The sequence below is a fragment of the Vipera ursinii genome (genome assembly GCF_947247035.1).
Source record: "Vipera ursinii genome assembly, chromosome: 3".
NCBI classification, from domain to species: Eukaryota; Metazoa; Chordata; class Lepidosauria; order Squamata; family Viperidae; genus Vipera; species Vipera ursinii.
In genome coordinates, this window is record NC_139516.1 from 83,809,391 (window position 1) to 83,836,113 (window position 26,723).

The 26,723-nt window shown below is 43.6% G+C and overlaps 1 protein-coding gene across 1 annotated transcript in view; it reads left to right on the top strand.

Annotated features, from left to right (window-relative positions):
• PLPPR5 (phospholipid phosphatase related 5) overlaps positions 1 to 26,723 on the top strand; it is a gene marked incomplete at both ends in the record, with an annotated part of 81,212 nt that overhangs the window by 24,712 nt on the left and 29,777 nt on the right. The window contains 2 exons of the mRNA XM_083357625.1: positions 19,290 to 19,422; positions 21,904 to 22,154. Coding sequence (XP_083213751.1) covers positions 19,290 to 19,422; positions 21,904 to 22,154 — 384 coding nt within the window. The remainder of the gene's footprint in view (positions 1 to 19,289; positions 19,423 to 21,903; positions 22,155 to 26,723) is intronic.

Consider the following 26,723-nt stretch of genomic DNA (forward strand, 5'->3'; position numbering starts at 1 on the left):
CCACCGCCGTCCGAGACCTGCCGAAGTTTGGGGAGGTTTGGGGAGGTGCGCGCGCACCTCCCCAAACTCCGCGCCTTGCCTGCCTGCTTCTTTCCGCAGCGGAAAGAAGCAGGCAGGCAGGGCGCGGAGGAACGGAGACTTGCCGACGTTTGGGGAGGTTTGGGCGTCTCCCCAAACCTCGGCAGGTCTCCGTTCCTCCGCGCAGACCTGCCGACGTTTGGGGAGGTTTGGGCGCCTCCCCAAACCTCCCCAAACCTCGGCAGGTCTCCGTTCCTCCTGCCGACCTTTGGGGAGGTTTGGGCGCCTCCCCAAACCTCCCCAAACCTCGGCAGGTCTCCGTTCCTCCTGCCGACCTTTGGGGAGGTTTGGGCGCCTCCCCAAACCTCCCCAAACCTCGGCAGGTCTCCGTTCCTCCTGCCGACCTTTGGGGAGGTTTGGGCGCCTCCCCAAACCTCGGCAGGTCTCCGTTCCTCCGCGCAGACCTGCCGACGTTTGGGAAGGTTTGGGCGCCTCCCCAAACCTCCCCAGGTCTCCGTTCCTGTTTGGGGAGGTTTGGGCGCCTCCCCAAACCTCCCCAAACCTCGGCAGGTCTCCGTTCCTGTTTGGGGAGGTTTGGGCGCCTCCCCAAACGTCCCCAAACCTCGGCAGGTCTCCGTTCCTCCGCGCAGACCTGCCGACCTTTGGGGAGGTTTGGGCGCCTCCCCAAACGTCCCCAAACCTCGGCAGGTCTCCGTTCCTGTTTGGGGAGGTTTGGGCGCCTCCCCAAACCTCCCCAAACCTCGGCAGGTCTCCGTTCCTCCGTGCAGACCTGCCGACCTTTGGGGAGGTTTGGGCGCCTCCCCAAACGTCCCCAAACCTCGGCAGGTCTCCGTTCCTGTTTGGGGAGGTTTGGGCGCCTCCCCAAACCTCGGCAGGTCTCCGTTCCTCCGCGCAGACCTGCCGACCTTTGGGGAGGTTTGGGCGCCTCCCCAAACGTCCCCAAACCTCGGCAGGTCTCCGTTCCTGTTTGGGGAGGTTTGGGCGCCTCCCCAAACCTCCCCAAACCTCGGCAGGTCTCCGTTCCTCCGCGCAGACCTGCCGAGGTTTGGGGAGGTTTGGGCGCCTCCCCAAACCTCCCCAAACCTCGGCAGGTCTCCGTTCTTCCTGCCGACCTTTGGGGAGGTTTGGGCGCCTCCCCAAACCTCCCCAAACCTCGGCAGGTCTGCGCGGAGGAACGGAGACCTGCCGAGGTTTGGGGAGGTTTGGGGAGGTTTGGGGAGGCGCCCAAACCTCCCCAAACAGGAACGGAGACCTGCCGAGGTTTGGGGACGTTTGGGGAGGCGCCCAAACCTCCCCAAAGGTCGGCAGGTCTGCGCGGAGGAACGGAGACCTGCCGAGGTTTGGGGAGGTTTGGGGAGGCGCCCAAACCTCCCCAAACAGGAACGGAGACCTGCCGAGGTTTGGGGACGTTTGGGGAGGCGCCCAAACCTCCCCAAAGGTCGGCAGGTCTGCGCGGAGGAACGGAGACCTGCCGAGGTTTGGGGACGTTTGGGGAGGCGCCCAAAGCTCCCCAAACAGGAACGGAGACCTGCCGAGGTTTGGGGACGTTTGGGGAGGCGCCCAAACCTCCCCAAAGGTCGGCAGGTCTGCGCGGAGGAACGGAGACCTGCCGAGGTTTGGGGAGGTTTGGGGAGGCGCCCAAACCTCCCCAAACAGGAACGGAGACCTGCCGAGGTTTGGGGAGGTTTGGGGAGGCGCCCAAACCTCCCCAAAGGTCGGCAGGTCTGCGCGGAGGAACGGAGACCTGCCGAGGTTTGGGGAGGTTTGGGGAGGCGCCCAAACCTCCCCAAACAGGAACGGAGACCTGCCGAGGTTTGGGGACGTTTGGGGAGGCGCCCAAACCTCCCCAAAGGTCGGCAGGTCTGCGCGGAGGAACGGAGACCTGCCGAGGTTTGGGGACGTTTGGGGAGGCGCCCAAACCTCCCCAAACAGGAACGGAGACCTGCCGAGGTTTGGGGACGTTTGGGGAGGCGCCCAAACCTCCCCAAAGGTCGGCAGGTCTGCGCGGAGGAACGGAGACCTGCCGAGGCTTGGGGAGGTTTGGGGAGGCGCCCAAACCTCCCCAAACAGGAACGGAGACCTGCCGAGGTTTGGGGAGGTTTGGGGAGGCGCCCAAACCTCCCCAAACAGGAACGGAGACCTGCCGAGGTTTGGGGACGTTTGGGGAGGCGCCCAAACCTCCCCAAAGGTCGGCAGGTCTGCGCGGAGGAACGGAGACCTGCCGAGGTTTGGGGACGTTTGGGGAGGCGCCCAAACCTCCCCAAACAGGAACGGAGACCTGCCGAGGTTTGGGGACGTTTGGGGAGGCGCCCAAACCTCCCCAAAGGTCGGCAGGTCTGCGCGGAGGAACGGAGACCTGCCGAGGCTTGGGGAGGTTTGGGGAGGCGCCCAAACCTCCCCAAACAGGAACGGAGACCTGCCGAGGTTTGGGGAGGTTTGGGGAGGCGCCCAAACCTCCCCAAACAGGAACGGAGACCTGCCGAGGTTTGGGGACGTTTGGGGAGGCGCCCAAACCTCCCCAAAGGTCGGCAGGTCTGCGCGGAGGAACGGAGACCTGCCGAGGTTTGGGGACGTTTGGGGAGGCGCCCAAACCTCCCCAAACAGGAACGGAGACCTGCCGAGGTTTGGGGAGGTTTGGGGAGGCGCCCAAACCTCCCCAAAGGTCGGCAGGTCTGCGCGGAGGAACGGAGACCTGCCGAGGTTTGGGGACGTTTGGGGAGGCGCCCAAACCTCCCCAAAGGTCGGCAGGAGGAACGGAGACCTGCCGAGGTTTGGGGAGGTTTGGGGAGGCGCCCAAACCTCCCCAAAGGTCGGCAGGAGGAACGGAGACCTGCCAACGAGCCGCGGCTACACAGGGTATTCCTGTGTATTCAGGCTTGCAAAATGGCGGATCGAGCCTCTGCTGGCGGCAGAGGCTTGCAGAACGGCGGATCGGCTTATACTCGAGTCAATAACTTTTTCCAGTTTTTGGGGGTGAAATTGGGGGTCTCGGCTTATACTCGAGTCGGCTTATACTCAAGTATATACGGTATATACATACACACACACACACACACACGCATCATTGGATGTTTTTCACACAACAAAAAGAACAAAAAAGTGGCATATGGAATTACATCAGTTGGATTCAAATCTATTATTCTCTTATACAAAGAGAATATTTTTGTTTGCATTTTTTAAAATTTAACTATTGAGTCACACTATATCGAATGGTACAGCTGATAGCCACAGCAAAGTCTCTGTTTATTTATTTAAAAGATAAATAAATAAATCTTATACCAAACTCTGGGCAGCTCCCAATCAAACTATCTCACAGATTGGCAGATAAATAAAATTAATAAGATGTATAGTCCATATCAGATCTACAACATACTCTGAGCACATAGTCTTATAAATATCTAGAGAAGCTCTGAATATCCCTTAAATGTCATTGATGTCAGCAGATTATTTTCTCCATTATATTAGCAATATATTGACCTTTAGATTAGCTAGTGAAATGCTTCCCAATGACCAGATCTGTGAAATGTATGATTCTCACAACGCCATTCTCTGTGGTGCCATATTTATATTAGGAATTCACTAATTCAAAAATATTTTTCATTCAAATTCATATTATAAATTGCTCCGGTAGACAAAGAAATAGAATTCTATAGAATGCTGCAACAGAGCCAATGAATTGCTGTGAAGAAAGATGCATGACTGGAATTACAAATTTAACACAAACCCTTTGGGACCTCAATCAACCAGAATTAGCTAGGCATATTTAAAACATATTTTATCAATGTACTCAACAATGGAAAAGTCAGAAGAAAGGATTGTAGTTCACATAAGCTAGAACTTAAAGTAGACATTAAACCGAAAAGCTTTAGAGAGAAGTCTGGAAACAATCGGTTACTATCACCCAAAGACCATTGCTTTCATTGTTTGGATTCTAATAGGTATGAAATTGAGGCTCAGCAATAATCTGAAGTTTGACCCTCCTCCTTTAACTGGCCTAATAAAGACTTGAAGACTGAGCAATAAAGCCAGTTAGTGATCCTTGTGCTTCGGAAATTCTTATTCATAAATAATATGAATGAGGCTCTCCATAGAAGTGACAATCTATACACATAATGAAACAGTGAAGAGTCTCCTGGGAATCTTTTGGGAGATTGGTGATAATAAAAACCGTGGAAATGTATATGTGGTCTTCATAAAAACATACTTACGAATATCAGGGTTTCACACTATTTTCAGAGGAAAACAAGACCAGCTCTAATAAAACCTAAGGCAAAACCTTTCACAGGGAACTGAAAGTTTGTGGATTCTAGCTGCTCTTATGCTGGAATGAGACAACACACCACAGCCAATTCATCACAGCCAACTCGCTGTGGGACAACTTGCCATGGTCAACTCAACGCAGGACAGGTCGCTGCAGGATAATTTAACAATTCAGTTTAATTTTTTTTTTTTGTTAGCTGTGAAGTCGTGTCCGACCCATTGCAACCCCATGGAAAACGTTCCTCCAGGCCTTCCTGTCTTCTAACATCTTCTGGAGTCATTAATTATTTAAAATAAATTAAAAAAATGTTTTAATTTTTGACATTCACATTTCCTTCTGTCACCCCTTTTGCATCCTTTCTTTAATGATTCTATTCTACCATTTCTTTGATACTAGTGTAACTTTTGTCCTGCAGCGAGTTATCCCATGGTGAGTTGGCCATGGAGAGTGGCCCCATGGCAAGTTGGCCATGGCAAGTCGGCTGTGTTGAGTTGGCCGCAGTGAGTTGGCTGTGGCGAGTTGTCATACACCTGCTCTGTGCAGTAGCTGTGGTGTTCCATGGTTACGTTTCTGAATGGGCCACATGATGTAACCAAGGAAATGTCTTTTTATAGATGAAATACAAAGGACTCTGTTCCTTGAAAACAGAGAACCACATGTGCATTATTTTTATGCAGTGAAATGATGGGTAAGCATATGTCAAGGGAAAAAAGTAATGAGTTTCCATCTGTTTGTCTTGGCATTCAGCTTAGCAGGATGTAATGATAGTTTAGCCTGTTTAAGGAGAGCTGATGGATGTTCCAGGCTGTTCACAGTGAAACATGGTTGATGGGCATTTTTTGTTTCTAATCATAGACTATGCTTGTGCAATGAAAGAAGTATAAAAATGTCCAGCAATTCCTTCTGGGCATACTGAGTTGATTCCACTGTTTGGTGTCATCCCCATAACTAAATAAGTCAATGACAACTCTTAAAATGCAATATTCAAGATGTCCTATTCTGAACAGAACCATATGTTTACACATCATAATGCTGTGGGCAATAAACTGGGACTTCTATTCTTATTAATAACAATGCAGTTGAATCACTCCGCAATACAACATGAAGTCTAAAGAAAAGATGGAATCAGTATGTAGGCATCTTGTTGGACTGGAACTACGGCTGAACAGCTACTAGGAGCTCATGTTTGTGGTCACCAAATACTTATTTTATTATTTATAAACAAAAAGACATTGTACACCTGCTAAGAAGAGTAAGATTTATATAATGCCAATAAGATAAGAATTATTAGGGCTGACTAAATTATCCTAGTGGGGAATAACAACTTTTAACTTGGACATGTTTAAAAAAAATGATGACTGCAAACATAGTATTGTGTGATGTTTACTCCCTATTTGAATTTGAAGGCATGGTTGTAGGAGTGCTCTAGATTAGACTGCCTGATGCGATAGACCAGGGGTATTCAAACTTGGCCCTTTTATGACTTGTGGATTTCAACTCCCAAAATTCCTCAATCAGTGTGCCTGGGTGAGGAATTCTGGGAGTTGAAGTCGACAAGTCATAAAAGGGCCAAGTTTGAAGACCCCTGTGATAGACTGAAGCTCCAGAGCAGGGGTGTCAAACTGCCGGCCCGCAGGCTGGATGTGTCACCAGGAAACCACGCCCACCCCATTGCCGGCAATGGCGAAAAAGCTCGGATACGTTGTGCAATGTCACATGATGTCGCGAGTTTGACATGTCTGCTCTAGAAGAGGTACTCTGAATCTCTTGAGTTGGAGAAGCCATACTCTGCAACATTTTCTACTCACTGTTCAGCTCTGTTTTATTGCTAAATATAATTTACGCTGTGGATTAGATGTAAATGGAAGTTTGAAAGAAGGATGAGAAAAATTGAGAAGGGAATTCCTGAATTCAGGAATCTTTTCTTTCTGAAATGTCAACCAAACAGTTTTTCAAATGGAAAATTAAAATTTGGAGGATTCTTTTTTAAATGTTATCAACTATTTTCTCTTTTCCTATAAGGCTTAGAAGTATTGAAGTAGCATTAATCATGAAATAACTTATACAAGACAATATAGCATACTGTATTAAGCCATTAGGACTGTTTGCATTAACAGGAAAGCCTCTCTTTAACCAATGAATCATTAAATACGGCGTTGCAGAGATTTACTTAATTGGCATGTTTAGATTATCAGGCAGGCTATGCAAATCACACCATTTGCATTATTTTATATCATTTGAGTTATGTATGGCTTTCTACAATGGTTATATATCACAGTGGAATTTGGTCTACTATGCACAATGTAATCCAAGTCTGATATAATTGGGCTGCACTGAATCAGTTATTGTTTATATAAAATGAGGGCCGTTGTGTATGAGTTTTAAATCAGTAAATACAGCAAATGATGTATTTTTATGTAATCACAAAGGTAAACTTTGTGATTCTCAGCCCTTAAAAAGAACTTGCATTAAAAGTAGTAATTGTATTTTCACAAAATCTATTTGATTAATTTGCTAGAAATCTTATCTGACAAATGAAACAGTAATAAATCTATGATATTATTTGTCAGAGTCATTCCTAGAAGTAGATCAAGGAGGTAACAGAATGACTAGTGTGCTTCATATTAATTTTAATAGAGCAGCTGTAAACTTGGTTTTACAATTATGCTAATTTATTACAACTTGTTTTAATGTCACAAAAATAAGCATCAAAGCATTGTTAAGTAGCACTTATATTTTTTCCATCATCACTAAACCTTAAAAATTTCATTTTCCTTTTTTAAAAAAATTGATTGCTGTTGAGAAATTACTGATGAAACGAGTGGGGATTTTGTTAGAAATTTGAAATGCAGTTACAATGTGATTTGTGGTGCTGTGCAATTAGCAGACTCTTTGTTCTGTATTAATTCATTTATTTTTGACTACAACAAACAGTACGAGAGCTTTCTATAAGAAGGAGATTAATTAAATTGAGGATACCTTGAAGGAAATTTTTGTGCAATTTTATGCCATCCATCCAATACATTATGCATCATCTTCTACATATGAATGTTAGATAATGGCAGGCATCATATAATACAGTAGCCGTATTTTAATAATGCAGTGGAAATGTGCAGTTTTATGAGTATGATGATATCTAACTAATGCAAGTTACATTTGTGTTACCAGATACTTTGTGAATTGTTGTAATAGATTTATTTGGCTTTACATTCTGTAAGTTTTTATGCTCACTGTTGCAACACATCAAGTTCTAGAGTCTAGAAATAAATTTATAGGACTAAGTAATGAAGGGAATATGAAATGATCGCCTTTCTCCAGTACCAAAGAAGATTTTAAATAGCAAGAGCATACTAGATTTGCACAGAGACAGAAACTAGTTATTGGCCCAAAATGATATAGTACCTGTGAGGTGGCATCTTTTTAAAATAAATAGTTTTTACTGTCTGCATATTAGCTGCCTGTGAATTGCATAATATTTATATTTTGACCTCGTGAAATATATCTGTGTCATTTCTTTTTGTTAAAGATTCTTTGCTTCCCCCCCCCGCCCAGGCCCAAATGATCTTAATATCCAAATATTTCAATAAAAAGTTGAAAATCTTGTTCATATTGTATATAAGCAAAAATAAATCACAAAATTATTATTATTTTTTTCCTTGGAGAAACATTCAGTGATGCACAAGTAGGCTTCTCACCTTGCTTTCCCTCTATCCAATAATGTTCTGTGTCCCAAAATGTATTTAGATTTTGATGGGATGTGGAGATTTCAGGATAAAAGCAGGAATTGGTTGATGGAGAAATATGATCAGCATAATCATATTTCTGGTGTCGTCTGGTGGCCCCCAGGGGGAGGTCCTTCTCTGTGGGCGCCCCGGATTTATGGAATCATTTGCCAGTTGAGCTCCAGATAGCGCCCGACCTTCGCTCCTTCCAACGCGATCTGAAGACTTATTTGTTCGAACAAGCCGGCCTGGCCTGATGGGGGATGGGTTTAGGTTTTATTGCTATTTTAAATGTACTTTAATCTACTGTTGTAACTTGGGCATCTTGTTTAATTCTTTTTTAGTTTTTGTATTTCTGTACTTTTATATGTTTGCCCTGTTCACCGCCCTGAGTCCTTCGGGAGAAGGGCAGTATACAAATAAAATAATAATAATAATAATAATAATAATAATAATAATAATAATAATAATAATAATAATAATAATAATAATTATTATTATTATTATTATTATTATTATTATTATTATTATTATTATTATTATACAAGCCATGAAAAATCTAATGCTCATGTTATTTCCAACTAAGGAGTAATTCAGTTTAGCCCAACCGTGTCTGAATGTGAGAAAATTCATTGTGTGCTTGATTTATAGAAGGCATATAACTAAATGAACAGACTCGAATTATGGAAGTTTGTGCAGAAATACAGAGCTGAAGGTTGTTTACTGGTTATAATAAGAATGGAATATCATGGCAATAAAGTGTGTGTGAAACTCTGAGGAAAGCAAAATGTTGAAAATGGATCAACCACAAGCAGGAAGCTAGATAGAGATGGATAATAATACCCTTCTAGTTGACTGCCAAGTAGTTGGCTGAGAATCTGAATGATTTTCAGCAAATGCTAGTTTGGTGAGGAAAATGGGTCTGAAAATTAAGGTGTCAAACTGCAAGCCGGAGAAGCAAGAACTAACACAAGTAGGTGGATTAGTGTGCAGTGTTTTTCTAAAGGTGGGGAAATGAACAAATCTTAGTGTTCAAATGCTGATAGAAGCATAGGAGATTATGCGTTTTCTGCCCTTAGTCTAATGTGCTTTACCCCAAAATGGAACAGTTCCCAGTTTCAGTCTGGCTGAAACAAATTCTACTTTCAGTCTTGTTATGTATTCTAATCGGTAATATAAATAGTTAAATTGCTTACAAGGAAATTAAGCAAGGTTTTCTGTATTTGTTGAAAGCAGCAAGGAAGGATGAACAAGGAAGTGCCACAGAAATGGCCTCAAGGGAACATTCAGCATAATGCAGTTGGAATGGCCATGGATAGTTGCTTTGTTACTTTGCTAACTTCCTATTGTTCTCAACTCACAAATCAGTTCCATTGTTTTACAGAAAAGCTAATTCTCATTTGCAAGAATGGTATATATGCTATGATGGGTTTTTCTTCCAATCAACACCTGTCAGCATTTAGAGTGGATTTCTTTGAGGTGGCAGGAGTAACCAGAAGGGGCAATTTTTTCTTTATTCCTCTTAGTTTATCCAGAGATCAAGTCTTCAGGATATTCCTATAAGGCATGGGTCTTCAAACTCTGCCCTTTTATGACTCATGGACTTCAACTCCCAGAATTCCTCAGCCAGGCATGCTGGCTGAGGAATTCTGGGAGTTGAAGTCCATGAGTCATAAAAGGGCCAAGTTTGAAGACCCCTGCTATAAGGCATTCCTTCTGCTCTTAGCCGCTCATGCCCTAATCACCTCAGATTTCCTATTGTAACACACTATACATGAAGCTGTCCTTGAAGAGTGTCCAGAAACTTCAGCTGGTGCAAAATGCAGCAGTGCAGGCAATCACATATGCCTGTCGTTCGATACACGTGACACCTTTGTTCCACTAACAGCATTGGTTGCCAGTATGCTTGTAGATTCAGTTCAAGATGTTATGATCTGTACAGTCCTACATGCCATGGGACCAAGTTACACTTACTTGTCTTATCGCAGACCTGGACATTTCATGGCCCCTGGACCTTATCTGGCCTTTTGGTTGTTCCTGAAGTCAAGTCAAAATTAGAAATGAAATGTAAATGAGTGCACTGCAGGGGACAGGAGAAGAAGCCAAGGTGGGTCTTGTGCTGCGCAGTTGGTCTTGCAGATGGCCCCAAAAAGATTTCCTTGAGTACGCAGTCATCCAGCACAAGGATGGCATTACTTGCCCAATGGGTCTGTGCTCTCATTAGCAATGTATGGATTGCTGATAGACTTGCTATAGAGAAAACTTCATTTTTTAATATTTTACGTAATCATTGGATGCCTAATATTCTGTGAAGACAAGTCATGACTTGTGTCTTGCCTCCTTTGATACACAGACCATATTTCACAGGTATACAGAAGGGTAGTGAGTATCACAGCTCCATACCCTTTGATTTTGCTGCTGCAGTAATCCTTGATGTTCCACACAATAAGTCTACCAAAAGTAGAAATTGTCTTTGCTATTCTGCAGTGGACTTCTGTATCTGTGGTCAATAGTCAAGAGAGGGTGCTGCCAAAATAATTGAACTGGTCCACTTCCTGTAGTTTCTGTTCTTTAATCATGATTTGAGGTTCTGTGTATGGTGTATGAGGACTAGGATGGTGCATGACCTCAGTCTTTTGATACCGATGCCGAGTCCAAAATTGTCACAAACTGTAGAGAATTTGTCTACACTGATTTACTTCTCTGGTTGGGAGCCAGCATTCAGGACACGGTCACCGGCAAAGAGGAAATCTCTCAGAACAGTTTCTTTCACTTTGATAATAGCATTAGGTCTCTTCAGGTTGAATAACTTCCCATCCACTCTGTACTTGAGGCTTATTCCAACATCACTGTCATGAAAGGCATCATTCAACATGGCAATAAACCATGTTCAATATGGTGGGTACAAGCACACAACCCTGTTTAACTCTGTTGGTGACTGAGAATGTCTTAGAGCAGGAATGTCCAACCTTTTGGCTTGCCTGGGCCACATTGAGTGAAGAGTATTTGTCTTTGGTCACATATAAAGTTTATAATATAGTTAATATGTACACAAACACACACTCAGTATATATGTATAAATAGTGTTAACAGTTTATGACTTATCTTGTGGGGTTGAACTGCTAGCTGTCCAGGGCTGCATGTGGTCTGCAGGCCACGAATTGGATATAACTGCCTTAAAGGATTTTTCCACCATCCAGCACTGTGTCCACTATGGCAGGGGTCCTCAACCTTCGCAACTTTAAGACTTGTGGACTTCAACTCCCAGAACTGCTCTGCCAGCAAAGCTGGCTGGCATACCATCTGAATTAATTGGGTAGGGCAACCGAACATTGACATGATGCTCCATAGGCTTTGTCGGCTGACAGTAACAAAGGCTTTTGTGAGATCAACAAAGGTTGCGTAGCATTCAGGGTTCTGCTCCTGACCCTTCTCCTGAAGTTGGTGCGCAGCAAAAATAATGTCAGTAGTACCACAATCTCTGCAGAAGCCCCATTGTGACTTTGCAGTAAGCGCAGCAAGAAATGAGTGACCAGACATTTCAGTGGCAGTGATGGATTGAAGTTGTTTCTGAGAAGAAGGAAGTAAAAATGATGCTACTGTGGAAAGGATCTAAATGTATGCGGTGTCAAACACTAGTGTTGAGTTGATGTTCAGCCTATGTCAAGATACTTCAGAAGCTCAGCTATTAATAGTAAAGGAGGGACTATTGTGTGGAGCTAGATAATAATAATTTAGTGAAGTTTCTACATTTTTGGTAACATTGGAACCATTCCCAGAACCACTGAATTCACTTCTTCTGCCTTTTAAAAATATCTTTTTTCTGTCTTCATCAAAGGTAGGATGTTTCTTCTTGATCCTGAATTTTCCCATATTTTGAACAATCGGAACTATAAGTCCATTTTTGATGTTTTTCGTAAAACATCAATAATTCTGCTAGGCAGGAAAACAGCTTTTAAATAGCCCTATAATTGCAGATGCTCACCCAAACCAAATAAAATTATCAAGATGCATTCCAGAAAATTCAAAAGCAAGGGGATGTTGCAGCCTTTTGTGTAGAAAGAATAATAAAATGGGTGGTTGCAGAATAGGTAGAGGGAAGGGGGAAAAGAGAAATAAAGATAGAATGTTTGATTTCTGCAGATGGAACACTAACAAGATGGACATGAGCATCATCTGGCAAATTGGGTTATTTCATTTCTGTGTGAATTCTGTTAAATGTTTGAAATCAGAGTAAGGCAAATGTAAGATTTATAATTTAAATGCGTTAATATGAACTAGAAATACTTTTTTTATTTGCCTCTTTTTGATTCTTGAAAATTAGTGCTGATGCATAACTCTGCTTTGACCTGTTTAATGACAGCGATGCTGTTTACATAAATACTCAGTTTAGGTCTTCAATTTATTTGTAAAGGTTCCATGTCTGAACAAAGGATGATAGGGACAAGTATGGTAGATCTGGTCCTCCTTTCTCATTATCTAGTTATAGAAAAAACATGTTCATAAAAAGGAACTTTTATGTTACAGTTAATCATCCACATTACCTAGACCACAGGTTGGCAACCCACAGCTCTGGAGCCGCATGCGGCTCTCAGCCTTCTCCTACAGCTCCCAGTTGTCCTCTGACATTTGCAGAGAGAGAGACAGACACAGAGAGAGGCACTTGCGCTTCCTGTCTCTCTCTCTCTGTCTCTGTCTCTCTCTTTCTCTCTCTCTCTCTCTCTCTGTGTGTGTGTGTGTAACTCACGCTGTTCTCCGAGAAGCTGACAAGCTTATTGAGTGGGGTTCCTGCCTTTGCTGTGTCTCCACAGGAAGCAGGAAGCAGCAGAAAGCAGGGCAGGAGAGCCAGCCCAATAAGAATGTGTTGTCAGTTTGTCTGAGAGCAGCATGAAGCGAGCTTGCCAGGTGAGCAGAAGATCGGAGAGAGGGAGAGAAAGAGGGAGGGAGAGAAGAGAGAGGGAGGGAGGGGGAGAGAGAGAGAGAACTCACGCACAGCAGCCTCTATTGCTCTTTAATTAAACTCTTCAATCAAGATCCCCCCCTCACGTGTGTGCGCGAGAGAGAGTTTTGCGGCTCCCGGTGTTTTTCCCCCCCTCTGGGAAACGGGTCCAAGTGGCTCTTTGAGTGTTTAAGGTTGCTGACCCTTGAGCTAGACACTTTTCCGTCAGGATGCCCAGCTAAAGTTCTAAAAGGGCATTGATTGCACTTGTGGACGATCTCTGATAGGATCAGGGTGGTGGTCCAACCATCTGACCCTCCTTCATCTCTCAACAAATTTCGATTCTTTCATCATAGTATCCTTTTTGATCAACTTATGGATATGCAGGAAGATACAGTATTGCAGTTCTTCTTCTTGCAAGATTGGTTCCAGCTGATGTTGTTGAGGGAGAATGCTTGAGAATCAAGTCTCTTCTCTGAGATTCTACTCTATCCCCACTCTATCCCCACTCTGCTTTAACATCTGCATGGAACTACTGGTGAGATTGTCTGCTGCCACAGGATGAGGTATCATCAATATACTTCTCTGCCCCTGACTGATCAAGTAGTGCCATTTGTGCTTTCTCAGTGTCTGGAGGCTGTGGGAATTTGGATGGTGGGCTTGTTGTTTACCAGTCGGTATTGAAGATGTTGTTTACCAGAGTGGTATTGATGGAGGACACGTTTACCTCTAAACTATATAGTAATGTGAAAGGTTCAGTCAAAATATCACTTAAATAACACTTCAGTTGTTCTTGATGAAAACCCAGGACTTGCAAACAACTTGTTACTGTCAAATCATTCTGTTTATTTTTCCTTCTAGGTCAAGTTCCACTTATGTACTTTGTTTGAATCCTATTGTCATAAAAGAGTTTCAGATGTACTTCTTTCAAATTATTGGGGTTAGACAGTCTGTACTAGTCAGGAATTCAGAGGATTTATTGCTATATATTTTTCCTGGCAATAACTGGGATTCTGAATTAGAATATTTTAAAAAAAAAACTGCTGTCAATGAAACATGTATCACCCCATTTCTTTATTTTTATTTCTGTGTGTATATATACGTGTACTTGTTTTAAATAGCTTGGCTTCTTTAGAAGTATATAATTGCCTCAAGGTTCAAAGTCCTTTCTGGGCAGTTTATAGTACCGTGCAATAAATGTAAAGATGTTTTACATATGTGATGATCTATTAGTCTTTTTCAAAGCATGCAGGCTTGAATAAATGGCTTTTCCTCTGAATGCCAAGGCAGCTGAGCTTGGCACAGCTGCCTCAAAAGTTTTCTCCGGTTCTCTGCACATCATGTGTAAACACAGGGAGGGCTTCTGTTGGAACAGCTGGCGAAGCAAAGGAGTCATGCATGCATGCATGCATGCACAGGCAGAAGTGACCTGAATCTAATTCAGAAATTTTTAAAAACAAATCAACCAATTTTTTCAAACCTGAAAAGTGAAGGAAAAATACAGATCTTGTTTGTTCTTTCATTTAAAAAGAACTGTTTAGATTTTTGAGAACCCTGTGTTGTATGCGTGCTTTGAATATAAAAGCAATATAAAGGCCTCTATAAATATGCAGTCCTCTAGACCAGGGGTGTCAAACTCAATTTTATTGAGGGCCGCATCAGCATTGCGGTTGCCCTCAGGGGGGCGGGTGGGTATGGCCTGGGTGGGCGTGGCTAGAGTGCGTATGGCCTACTGGGTGGACGTGGCCAATTCTACATCGTTCGCATCAAGGGTGCCTATGGGGGCCTGGGCAGGAGTGGGACAGATCTGAGGGTCTCTGGCAGAAGGAGGGTCTCTGGGCCAGGGCCAAGGCAGTGGGGGCCGTTCCCTCACTGTTTCTAGGGTGGCTTCGCGGGCCGCATGAAACCACTTCGCGGGCCGGATCTGGCCCCCGGGCCTTGTTTTTGACATGTCTGCTCTAGACTAAGCATGCACAGAGGCAAAGGGGTCATATTGATAAATTAAAAATCGTCACAGGCTGAAAAAACAAAATGGTGATCAGCTGTTCTTTGACTAGTGGAGAAAAGGCAGCACTGGAGCCTGGTGATAGTTACGAAGCTTGGGGGCATCAGGTAGCATGTCTTTTGGAGTGGTGGTGAATTTATTACTTGAAAAAAAAAATCAGCGGGCCACATAAAACTGCTCAGTGGGCTACATGCAACCCAGAAACCCAACATTCCTGAAACAGATTCCTTCTGAATCTGTTGGATTATGACTTGTATATTTCCATCACTGCTGCCAATCTATCCAGAGGGCATCTGGTTGAAAAATACTTTTACCGCCACTGTCTGTATCTTTAGAATACCGGTAATTTCCTTTCTAAATCTCTTTAAGCTGCTAGTTGTTGTCTTTTTTTAAAAAAAGAACCTTTCGCTTTTAAATACAGTGTGGTGCATATTTTATTGCTTTTATTCATTTGCCTGCATTACTCTATTAAGTTTTATTGCCACATTCTTCTATTTTCATCCTGCTCAATGTTGCATTATTCCCATTATGCTAACATGCTATAAAAAAATCTTAAACTACATCTAACTGCAGTTCTCAAATTTCTCTACAAATGTCTGGTGGTCTAAAACATAATTACATTGGCATGTGATGAATAAAGTTCTATGAAACAGATTAGTTATTATGGTTTCAAAAATAGGGGAACGTTATTCTTTTATTCCAGTAGTTTTCTAGCACTAGTTACAATACCAGCTACAATTACTTCTCTCAGTGATAATGGTGCAGTGGATATGGTGGGCCCCGATATAGGGTTTTGCCAATGATAGCAATAGCAGTAAGACTTATATACCGCTTCACAGTGCTTTACAGCCCTCTCTAAGCGGTTTAGAGTCAGCCTATTGCCCCCACCAATCTAGGTCCTCATTTTACCGACCTTGGAAGGATGGAAGGCAGAGTCAACCTTGATATCATCTTCTGTAACAGATCCGTGGTGAATGATGCTCTCATTAATTGTACTCTGTGCCGACATCTCCAGTTTGCCATGACATTTGTGAAGTGCCATTAGCCAAGACAGTTCAACCCACATTCTTTTCTCTATTCCCATGTAGTTCTTTTCTTATCCTCCTCACTTTAAAACAGGGATAGATGCTGGGGGACATTCAAAAATGATCTCACCAACAAGTGGAACCTAACGATATTTTTCCACATTAATTTTTAAGAGCATAATTAAATGAAGACTTGATGGTTTCGGTGGTGGTTGCTTTTTTCCTCTCTCTGCCCATGTATTTACTATTTTGTTTTACTAGCTTTGTTTACCATCTTCCCTCCTGAAGAACTTTGGAGTTCTTGGAGAACTCGAAGCTTGTATGTAATAATGGTATTGCCCTCATATAAAATTCTTGATTCCCCCCCCCTATAGCTTATGTAGGATACCTTTGTTTTCTTTATATGCCCTTATATAAAATTTTAAGGGACGCGGTGGCTCAGTGGGTTAGGACGCTGAGCTTGTCGATCATAAGGTCAGCAGTTTGGCGGGTCGAATCCTGAGTGCCGCGTAACAGTGAGCGCCTGTTACTCGTCCCAGCTTCTGCCAACCTAGCAGTTTGAAAGCACGTAAAAATGCAAGTAGAAAACTAGGGACCACTACGGTGGGAAGGTAACAGCGTTCCATGCACCTTTGGCATCTAGTCATGCCGGCCACATGACCACGGAGACGTCCTCGGACAAGCGCTGGCTCTTCGGCTTTGAAACGGAGATGAGCACCGGCCCCTAGAGTTGGAAACGACTAGCACGCATGTGCGGGGGAACCTTTACCTTTTTATATAAAATTTTTGATTTCCCCTCCCCCTAGAACAGCGGTAGGCAACCTCGGCTCTTTTATGACTCGTGGACTTCAACTCCCAGAATTCCTGAGTCAGCTGACTCAGGAATTCTGGGAGTTGAAGTCCACGAGTCATAAAAGAGCCGAGGTTGCCTACCCCTGCCCTAGAACTTTTTAGGCTATATTTGCTTTCCTGTTGTTGCTCCTCCTTACTGAAAACAAGAAATATCAGCAGTATTTAGTGAACCTTCTCCCCCATCCCAGCTGGAGTTGGTCATTTAACAGTTTGAGACTCCTAAACCCAGCAGGCATGGGCATAAGTGTAAATATAGTGTGAGTTCAAGGGGAAGTTCATGGGACAAGGCAGGGGCAAGGATTCAAGGATGGTTCACAGCAAGACTAGATAATCAAGAGCCGGCTACTAAAGAGTTCAAAGAAAAGTTCAAGGTAGGTTGTTTCATAAGGAAAGTGCAAGGTGGCTTGTTGTCCAAGGTGGACTGGACAATGAGACCGTGTTTTTAGCCACAATGCTTAAAGTTGTGGGTGGTGGGGTCTGATGCCTTCTCTGCACTCTAGATAGACCCATTGGGTCATTGCAGTGCTTCACATTTGACTCAAAAGAGATGCTCCAGAACAGGGGTGTCAAACTTGCAACGTCACGTGACTTGTCACGATGTATTGCGACTTTTTTTTTCCATTGCCGGCAATGGGGTGGGTGTGGTTTCGGCATGATGCATTTGGCCCGCGGGCTGGCAGTTTGACACCCCTGCTCCAGAATATACACAAGCATGAAAACAGATCCAGCAGTGACTTACTGAAGCAGCTGCATCTTTTTCTACACTCAGTTAGCTGCAGCAGAAGCCTTCCTGCAACAGCTGAGTGATCCAAGGGAAAGGTGCAGCTGCTAATCTGCACCACCATGTTCTAAAACACCTCAGTGGAATTGAACCATTGCATATTTTTACTCCCAATTTTCTTCTTTTGGTCCTCTTCATCTTCTGAGGATCACTGATCAACTGGAGTCCTCATTTAGCAGTCATAACTAAGATCAACTCTGTCACTAATTGAAACCATTGCTAAGTGGGGAATCACATGACTGTGACTGTGCTTTCCTTTTTCCCACTCTCATGCCCTTTGGAATGACTATCCCTGTGCTGAGATAATTAGCAAGAAGGGAATTAATCTTTGTGTTTACATTAATTGGAGAGGATAGGATTACATGACAGTAAACAAGCACACAATGGGGAATACATCAGGCTGTTTGCATAGTGCATTTGGCTCTTATCAACATGGGGGGGGCTGCTGATGTCACCGTATTCCTTCCAATGTGTATTCCCCATTGCGCGCCTGCTTACTTTCTTATAATCCCTTTCTCTCCAATTTCTCCACTCTGCAAGAGGGCACAGAAAAAGAAAAATGACAAGTCAGGCATAGGGGAACCCATATTGACCATAAAGGCAATTGTGTGAGTGAGGGATGCAGCAAAGGTTGTAAATGTAGCCATTGGTTGTAAAGTTACTTTTTTTAAAGCACAGTCATAATTTTAAATGCTCATTGAACCTTGCAGTCACTAAGTAAGGATTATCTATACATTTCATTTCTAACCTACAAAACCCTTGTTACAGTTTTTACAACAGCAAAGCAGTAAGCCAGCAGGCGAGTGATGGTACATAAAAATTTCCATCACTCCCAGTACTGGCATTATGCAATGTGCAAAGTTCAAACTTTTTTTCCCAGTCAGAATCTATCATGAAATACTAGGATTCCATAAAACTCCATTTGAGAAAGAAGGCCCAGGAAGTAATTTATAAACCAGTACCTCATTATTTTCCTGGGCTCCAAGATCACTGCAGATGGGGACTGTAGCCAAGAAATTAAAAGACGCTTGCTCCTCAGGAGGAAAGCCATGGCAAATCTAGACAGCACACTAAAAAGCAGAGACATCACCCTGTCAACAAAAGTGCGTATAGTCAAGGCTATGGTCTTCCCAGTTGCAATGTATGGCAGTGAAAGCTGGACCATAAAAAAGGCTGAGCGCCAAAGAATTGAGGCCTTTGAACTCTGGTGCTGGAGAAGACTCCTGCGAGTCCCTTGGACTGCAAGGTGATCAAACCGGTCAATCCTAGAGGAGATCAACCCTGACTGCTCTTTAGAAGGCCAGATCCTGAAGTTGAAACTCAAATACTTTGGCCACCTAATGAGAAGGAAGGACTCACTGGAGAAGAGCCTAATGCTGGGAAAGATTGAGGGCAAGAGAAGAAGGGGATGACAGAGAATGAGGTAGCTGGATGGAGTCACTGCAGCAGTAGGCGTGAGCTTAAATGGACTCCAGAAGATGGTAGAGGACAGGAAGGTCTGGAGGAACGTTGTCCATAGGGTCGCGATGGGTCGGACACGACTTCGCAGCTAACAACAACAACATCTCATTACTAGAGTTTGTCTGAATGGATTTAAATGTATCTTTAGTGTAGTGTTGTTTTGTATTTATGGAATCTAATGCTTCCTCTTCTTATTGTTTCCAGATTATTGTTGGGGAAACTGCAGTGTTTTGCTTACAGATGGCCACACAGGATTTTGAAAACCAAGAAAAAACAATATTAACTGGAGACTGTTGCTATATAAACCCACTGGTGCGCAGGACTGTCAGGTTCCTTGGTAAGAATATTGGGTGTTATTTTCTAATTTTCACGCACTAGGATATGTAATCCAGTTATGTAAACCTCCTGATCAGTTGAGTTGTCTGTGGGTTCTTGAGGTTCCCATATAAAACTATAATCTTAATTCTCATCACTCCTTTAATAATGAACTCTGCTCTTGAGTGTTTATAAGGTTGTAGCCCCAAATGATGCCATTGAAAAACCAACATTCTCAGTTTGTATCAGTTCATTGCATCTACTATACTTCTGTATTGCTGAGATGCAAGCAACAACGTGTGGATTAGCAAGGTGGTCTGTAGAGTAGGGATCCCAGCTTACATAGAATGGCATGATCACTGTTGAAGTAAAAGAGGGTTTGGATTGCATTTGTGGCATACTGGCTGGCTATGTCAGAAATGACTGATATTTTGTTTACTGTTGCCAGGTTACATGCAGGTAAGGGAACAGATAAGGTTCACAATTAGCAATAGATTCTCTACCTTATTAAAATTAGAGACTGTTAGATTTGACAGGCCTGGCCATTTTCATTCAGTCTCTAACCGTTCCCTTTTGGGGGGAACATTGTTGAGAAGGTGGCCAGGCTGCAGCAACAGAGGGCTCTAGAGATGACAGAGCATCTGTAGCAGGGGTGTCAAACTGGCGGCCCATGGGCCTGATACGTCATGTGCAGGCCACGCCCATCCTGGCTCCGCAAAAGCAAAAAACATTGAGATACGTCATGATACATCGTGTGACATGATCGAGTATGACACCCGTGATCTAGACTCTTTCCAGTCAGATTTCAAATCAGGACATAGAATTGAGAAGGCTTTGGCTATATTTGCTACTGACCCCTGGTGGAAACCGGGATGGTATAGTGCAGGGGTAGGCAACCTTGGCTCTTTTATGAGTCGTGGACTTCAACTCCAAGAATTCCTGAGCCAGCACTGGCTCACGAATTCTGACAATTGAAGTCCACGAGTCATAAAAGAGCCAAGGTTGCCTACCCCTGGTATAGTGCAATCATCCTGGTTCATCTTAATCACTAAGTGGTTTCTAAATATTATCCTTCTGGACCATTTGGGGGAATTATGAGTGGGAGTCACAGTACTACTGTTCTTCTTTCTTTGTAGTTGGATCCAGACAATGTTGACAGGGAAAAAGAATCAGGCGAGAGACCTCTCATATCGTCCTGTGCGCTCCCACAGAGAGGGCCTCCTCAGGGTGCCATCGGTCAAGGAATGTCGACTGGTGGCCCCCAGGGGGACAGCATTCTCTGTGGGTGCGCCTGCCCTCTGGAATCAGCTTCCGGTTGAGCTCCGGATGGCTCCCGACCTTCGCTCATTTCGCCGCGACCTGAAGACTTGGTTGTTTGAACAGGCCGGCCTGGACTGAGGGATTGGATTTTAGAGTTTAAATTTTAAAATTTTTAAATTTTAGAATGTATTTATTACTTAGGGCTATTGATTTAATCTTATTTTAATTTTTTATACCTTGTGTGTTGTTAGCGTTTTAATTACCCTGTACACCGCCCCGAGTCCTTGGAGAGGGGCGGTATATAAATCTAATAGAATAAATAAATAAATAAAATATGTGCTTTCACCTCCACCCCATTTGACATTTGCATAAGGCTGCTAGGTGAGGTAATTAAGCAGTTTGGCGTCAGCTCTCACCAATACATCGATGACATCTCGATCTCAGTCCAACCAGATCTTCTGTCAAGGACTTGCCCCAGTACTTAGAAGCTGTGCAGGAGTGGATAAGGAAGTACAGGTGCAAGTTTGAGTAGTTACGGGAACTTGGATCATACGAATCTGGGAAGAGGAATAAAGAGCTCCATGGGTTGAGATTACGCTTCCCCCTTTAGGACTGGTGCACAATTTGTGGACCTCTTCGAACTCACAGCTCCTGCTTAGAAGATATGTAGCAATAAAAGTTACAAATTCATCCAGCACACCAGTTGCACCCATATCTGGACCAGGACACATAGAAGCAGCAATTGACCCAGAATGCAGCTGCTAAGGGAATTAATTATGAGTATGCATACCACAGCATGCCAACAGAACATTTCATTATCATGAGTTGAATTTACTACCAGTAGGGTTCTAGATGTAGTTCAGAGAACTAGTTACCATCTATAAAGTCCTTTGTGACCCAGGAGGAGTAGGGTACAGACATTTCATAGGATCAAAAATTTAGCAGTAAAGAAACACATACACACTCCCAATATTCATTGGCACACCAAGAGAGAGGAGCAATGATTCTATCTGTTACAAACATAACACACCTAAAGATAAATCAAGACTATAAATTAGCATGTCTACACTGATATGTTCAAAGACAGGACAAAGTTCTATGCTGTTTTCATTTTCTCTTAGCCGTGGCCCTTTCACCAAGCTTATATGCAAAACATTTTTATTAATATTATTAATCAGATTATTCATTTTCTTGCACCATTGTAATAACAAATCAATTATTTCTTTTCCTTCCCTTTCTTTAGGCATTTATGCATTTGGACTTTTTGCAACAGACATATTTGTAAATGCTGGACAAGTAGTAACTGGGAATCTAGCACCTCATTTCCTTGCACTTTGCAACCCCAATTACACAGCTCTGGGATGTCAGCAGTTTACAGAATTTATCAGTGCTGCAGAGGCTTGCTCTGGAAATCCTGATCTTATCATGAAAGCCCGAAAAACTTTTCCTTCCAAAGAAGCAGCTCTGAGTATATATGCAGCAACATACATCACTGTAAGTAAATCAGGCAATTGTGTTCATGTTGTTGGCCTTCTCCTCAGATGACTCCAACTTGTAGATGTCCCCACAGCCTTTGCCCAGTCACCACTGCAGCAGTGTAAAACCTGCTTTCATTCTTGCTTGACAGCTGCAATAATAATCAGATAATAATATAAGTCACTTATGTGAAGGAATGGCCATATCAGGGGTTCCCAACCCCTGGTCCGTGAACCGATACCGGGCCGCGGCATGCCAGCAACCAGTCCGCACAAACAAGCAAAGCCCCATCTGCAGGATGCAGGCAGCACACAAAACCATGACCCCTCCAGTCCACAGTAAAACATCTCCACGGAACCAGTCCCTGGTGCCCAAAAGGTTGGGGACCTCTGGCCTATATCATTACAGGGATATCAGGCATGTTGACTTTTGGTTTACGCCTACAGATGTTCCAGATGGTGATGTGATGTGATTGACATTGTGGCCATTTCTCTCCTCCAGGATTTGCACCTTGGCTTCTTTATGCCATCCACAGAATCTTTGACCTTACTTTTGAGTTCATGCATGGCTCTTTCAGGATTAACGTTCAGTAGATTCTTAGGTTAGGTAACGTCATATATCTAAGAGCCAAATGTTCATTTAAAAAAATTTTCTATTTTAAAATCTTAAATTTCCAATGTGTGCTCTTTGGAAGAAAGAATGAGGGCAATACCGTTCCACTTCTCAAGTGTATCAAAGGGCTAAACGCTGCTTTTTGATTGCACTGCCTGCTGTTTCAGCTTCAAATGATACGGCCTTTGTTGGTCTCAGTGGGGCACTTCACATTGGGGAGGCGATGTTGGGCTCAGCAAGGCACAGAAGCTATGCTGTTGCTTGAGGCCGGATTGAGGCAGTGGCACTCACCCTGCTGGGACCCCAAGGTGATGTTCTTCGTACTCAGGATGCTTTGTTTCTCCCTGACCGTTTCCTCTGTCCCATACATTAGGCAGATAAAAGGGGTGCCTTCAGAAGCAATGCAACAGTTTCTTTTTGCTCTGGGAAGGAGCTTCCAGAGGTGGCTTCAAAGCTTTGCATAACTGTTCTTATGTTATCCTTCCAGAGGGTTGCACAGCATTGCTACAGAAATAACATCAATGTTATCAAGATAAGAAGCATAGCTAGAGGGCATTTTGATATCCAGCCCTCTGCTTGATATTTAGAGAAGGGAGAATCCCCTGTGAATATTTCTCCTTTCTTAAAATAAATCTTGGTACCTTGTGTGCTGGCAAATGGCCAGTCGGGCAAGAAGGATGACTCAAGCAGGGAATTAGCCTGGAATTGTTGCACAGCCACAAGAGATCCAGGGCTGCTAAGCTCTGTAGAACCTTATCTATCTGTTTCTAAGAGAAGGCAAATAGTCAGGGGGAGATTCCTGTATTATAAGTAGAATACAATAAAATGGTTAGCTCGTACTCTGCACGTCTGGATTTGGTTGCTTGCCCGTGACACTGAGTCTTTCTAATATCTGGTGGATGGCTTATGTGTGGCCCTTTATGGTTGGCCCTGTGTCCTGTTGCAGATAGCAGTGCAATCATCACAGCTTCATGGTAAGCTGCCTGACTGCATATTGTTGTGTTGGGGAGGGAAGCTCCTCCACTGAAATAGAAGGCAGCCTGTCCATCAGCTGAACACTGAGCTGACAAAGTGAGTGTGATGAACGGCTATGTGTATAATGTGTGTCTATACAAAATGCTGAAAGTTCAGTTGAATGTGTTAGCGTATCTCCTTACGGTTTTAAACTGCCATTGTTCTTCCTTTTGTTCTTACATTTCTACAAAAAGGTAGATTACCCCTCTTTAATTAAGCCACTTGTTTACTTATTACTTTTAACAGTTGCGGTTTATGACTTTAGCTGGCACTGGTATCTAAGCAAATTATTGTCAATGGCGGGACTTGGTGGTTTGGCAATCAGGCCGTTCAGTTGATTAAACAAGATAGAAAACGTTTTCTTTTGACTTTATCCTTGCAGTTGCATTGTGGGTAAGGATACCTTTTAATTCCCCCCCCTCTTCTAAAGGAGTAAAGAACTGTTGTTGTTTTACCACTGTGCTGGCTAAATTGGCAATGTAGTATGAGTTCAGGAAGATTTCTTTGCAATCTTGGAAATAGGAGAAGATGCCTCCTTCTGGGCATTCTCAAGGTTGAAAGGAAGGCTGCAGTTCTATAAGGCTTTTCAACCGGTGGTACGGGTAACACCTGTGGTACATTGGCACCTGGCAGGTGGTATGCGACCATCCTAGAAAAGTGGTAGCGGGGGAGGGGAATGGCCGCACCGTACAAGCCTGAGCGAGAGACGGCTGGAGCTGCAGGGCTGTCAGGGCTCAGCAGAAGCGCCAGGCTCCAGCTGCAGCTCGGCGCTGATCCCGGCGCTTCTGCTGAGCCCAGAAGAAGCGCCCATCAGCTGGAATGTTGCAGCATCTTCAGGGTCTTGTGATTTACATTCAGATGCTTGGCAACTGATTCATTGTTTTTTTAATCCCATTTATATCCCGCCCTTCTCCGAAGACTCAGGGCGGCTTACAATTTAAAGCACAAATCAATGTGCTTAGCAATATGACGGTCACAGTGTCCCAGGGTTATGTGAAGTGACCAAAATCTGATGCAACCACCCAGCAGACAGGGGGAATAAAAACCAAACACCCCCCCACCCCACCCTCACTGCCAATCCTCAACAGAAAGGCTCACAACAATGAAAACCTCAGACAGGAGGAAGAGCGCCGCAGGGCTGTGGCTTGAGGGGCACTTTTTTCAGTGCCATTGTAACTTCGAACAGTCACTAAGCGAACTGTTGTAAGTTGAGGACTAACTACCTGTACTTCATAACTTTTTTCTTTTTTTTTTCTTTTTTTTTTGGTCATCAAGTTTTTGACACCTTGCTAGGCGACTGGTGGTACTCGGATGTTGCCATATCCTAAAAGTGGTACAATGGATGAAAAGGTTGAAAAGCCCTGTTCTATATAGTTTTGCCTTTTGGTACTGTCCAATGGCAGAAAGTGAAGAGGAACTAAAGAGCCTCTTGTTGCGAGTGAAGAAGGAGAGTGCAAAACCTGGGTTGAAACTAAACATTAAGAAAACCAAGATCATGGTATCTGGCTCTCTCAATTCCTGGCAAATAGATGGGGAAGAAATGGAGGTAGTGACAGATTTTATTTTCCTGGGCTCCAAGATCACAGCAGATGGGGACTGTAGCCAAGAAATTAAAAGACACTTGCTCCTGGGGAGGAAAGCCATGGCAAATCTAGACAGCACACTAAAAAGCAGAGACATCACCCTGTCAACAAAAGTGCATATAGTCAAGGCTATGGTCTTCCCAGTTGCAATGTATGGCAGTAAAAGTTGGACCATAAGAAAGGCTGAGTGCCAAAGAATTGAGGGCTTTGAACTATGGTGCTGGAGAAGACTCCTGCAAGTCCCTTGGACTGCAAGGCGATCAATCCGGTCAGTCCTAGAGGAGATCAACCATGACTGCTCTTTAGAAGGCCAGATCCTGAAGCTAAAACTCAAATACTTTGGCCACCTAATGAGAAGGAAGGACTCACTGGAGAAGAGCCTAATGCTGGGAAAGAAAGATCGAGGGCAATAGAAGAAGGAGACGACAGAGAATGAGGTGGCTGGATGGAGTCACTGAAGCAGTAGGCGTGAGCTTAAATGGACTCTAGAAGATGGTAGAGGACAGGAAGGCCTGGAGGAACGTTGTCCATAGGGTCGCGATGGGTCGGACACGACTTCGCAGCTAACAACAACAACATATAGTTTTGACATATGCAGCTGTTCCTGTTCTAGAGCATAAGTTGCCTATAGCAGGTATCTGTTATTTTAAGTCTGTGGTTTGTGTACCAGAGGCAGGCAGAAAATGCTCATATATTTATAGAGTGGGATTTGGTATAGTATGCTGGATCACACGTAATTAAATCTATTATAACAACATGCAAAAAGCTTGCTTAAATTACTTACCATTGCACCAGGCTTCATTTTTTTAATTACCTTTTCATACGAATTTAAATAATTGACCAAAATACATAAAGAGAGATAAGAATATGTATTTGTTGCAAAATAAGCAGGGAAATGTTTTATTCTGTCAGAGAGCATTTTCTTCCATTAATACTCACGCTTGGCTAGCAGAAAAAAAAGAGGCAACATCTTTTCCTCTTTTTTTTGCTGATGTGGTTTTATGTGGAGTCCCAGTTGTCATCTAATTCTTCTGCATGAGTGAAAAACAGCCTTGGCAGGCTGACTTGACCACATTGATGTTGACATCAGGGGGGTGTTTTAGATATCCAGAGCAACATGATTACATGTCATTAGTTTAACGCATGCTTCATTTAGGTTTGTAAGTTGAAAAATCATACATCTGACTTAATTAACATAACAATTCCAGAGAGAGAGAGAGAAAGAGATCTTTATGTTAAATTAGATGCATATAACAATATCTACACACACACACACACACACACACACAGAGAGAGAGAGAGAGAGAGAGAGAGAGAGAATATAAAAGCAATGGCAACTTTGGGATTTACATGGTATAAGCAATCAAAACATGATTGA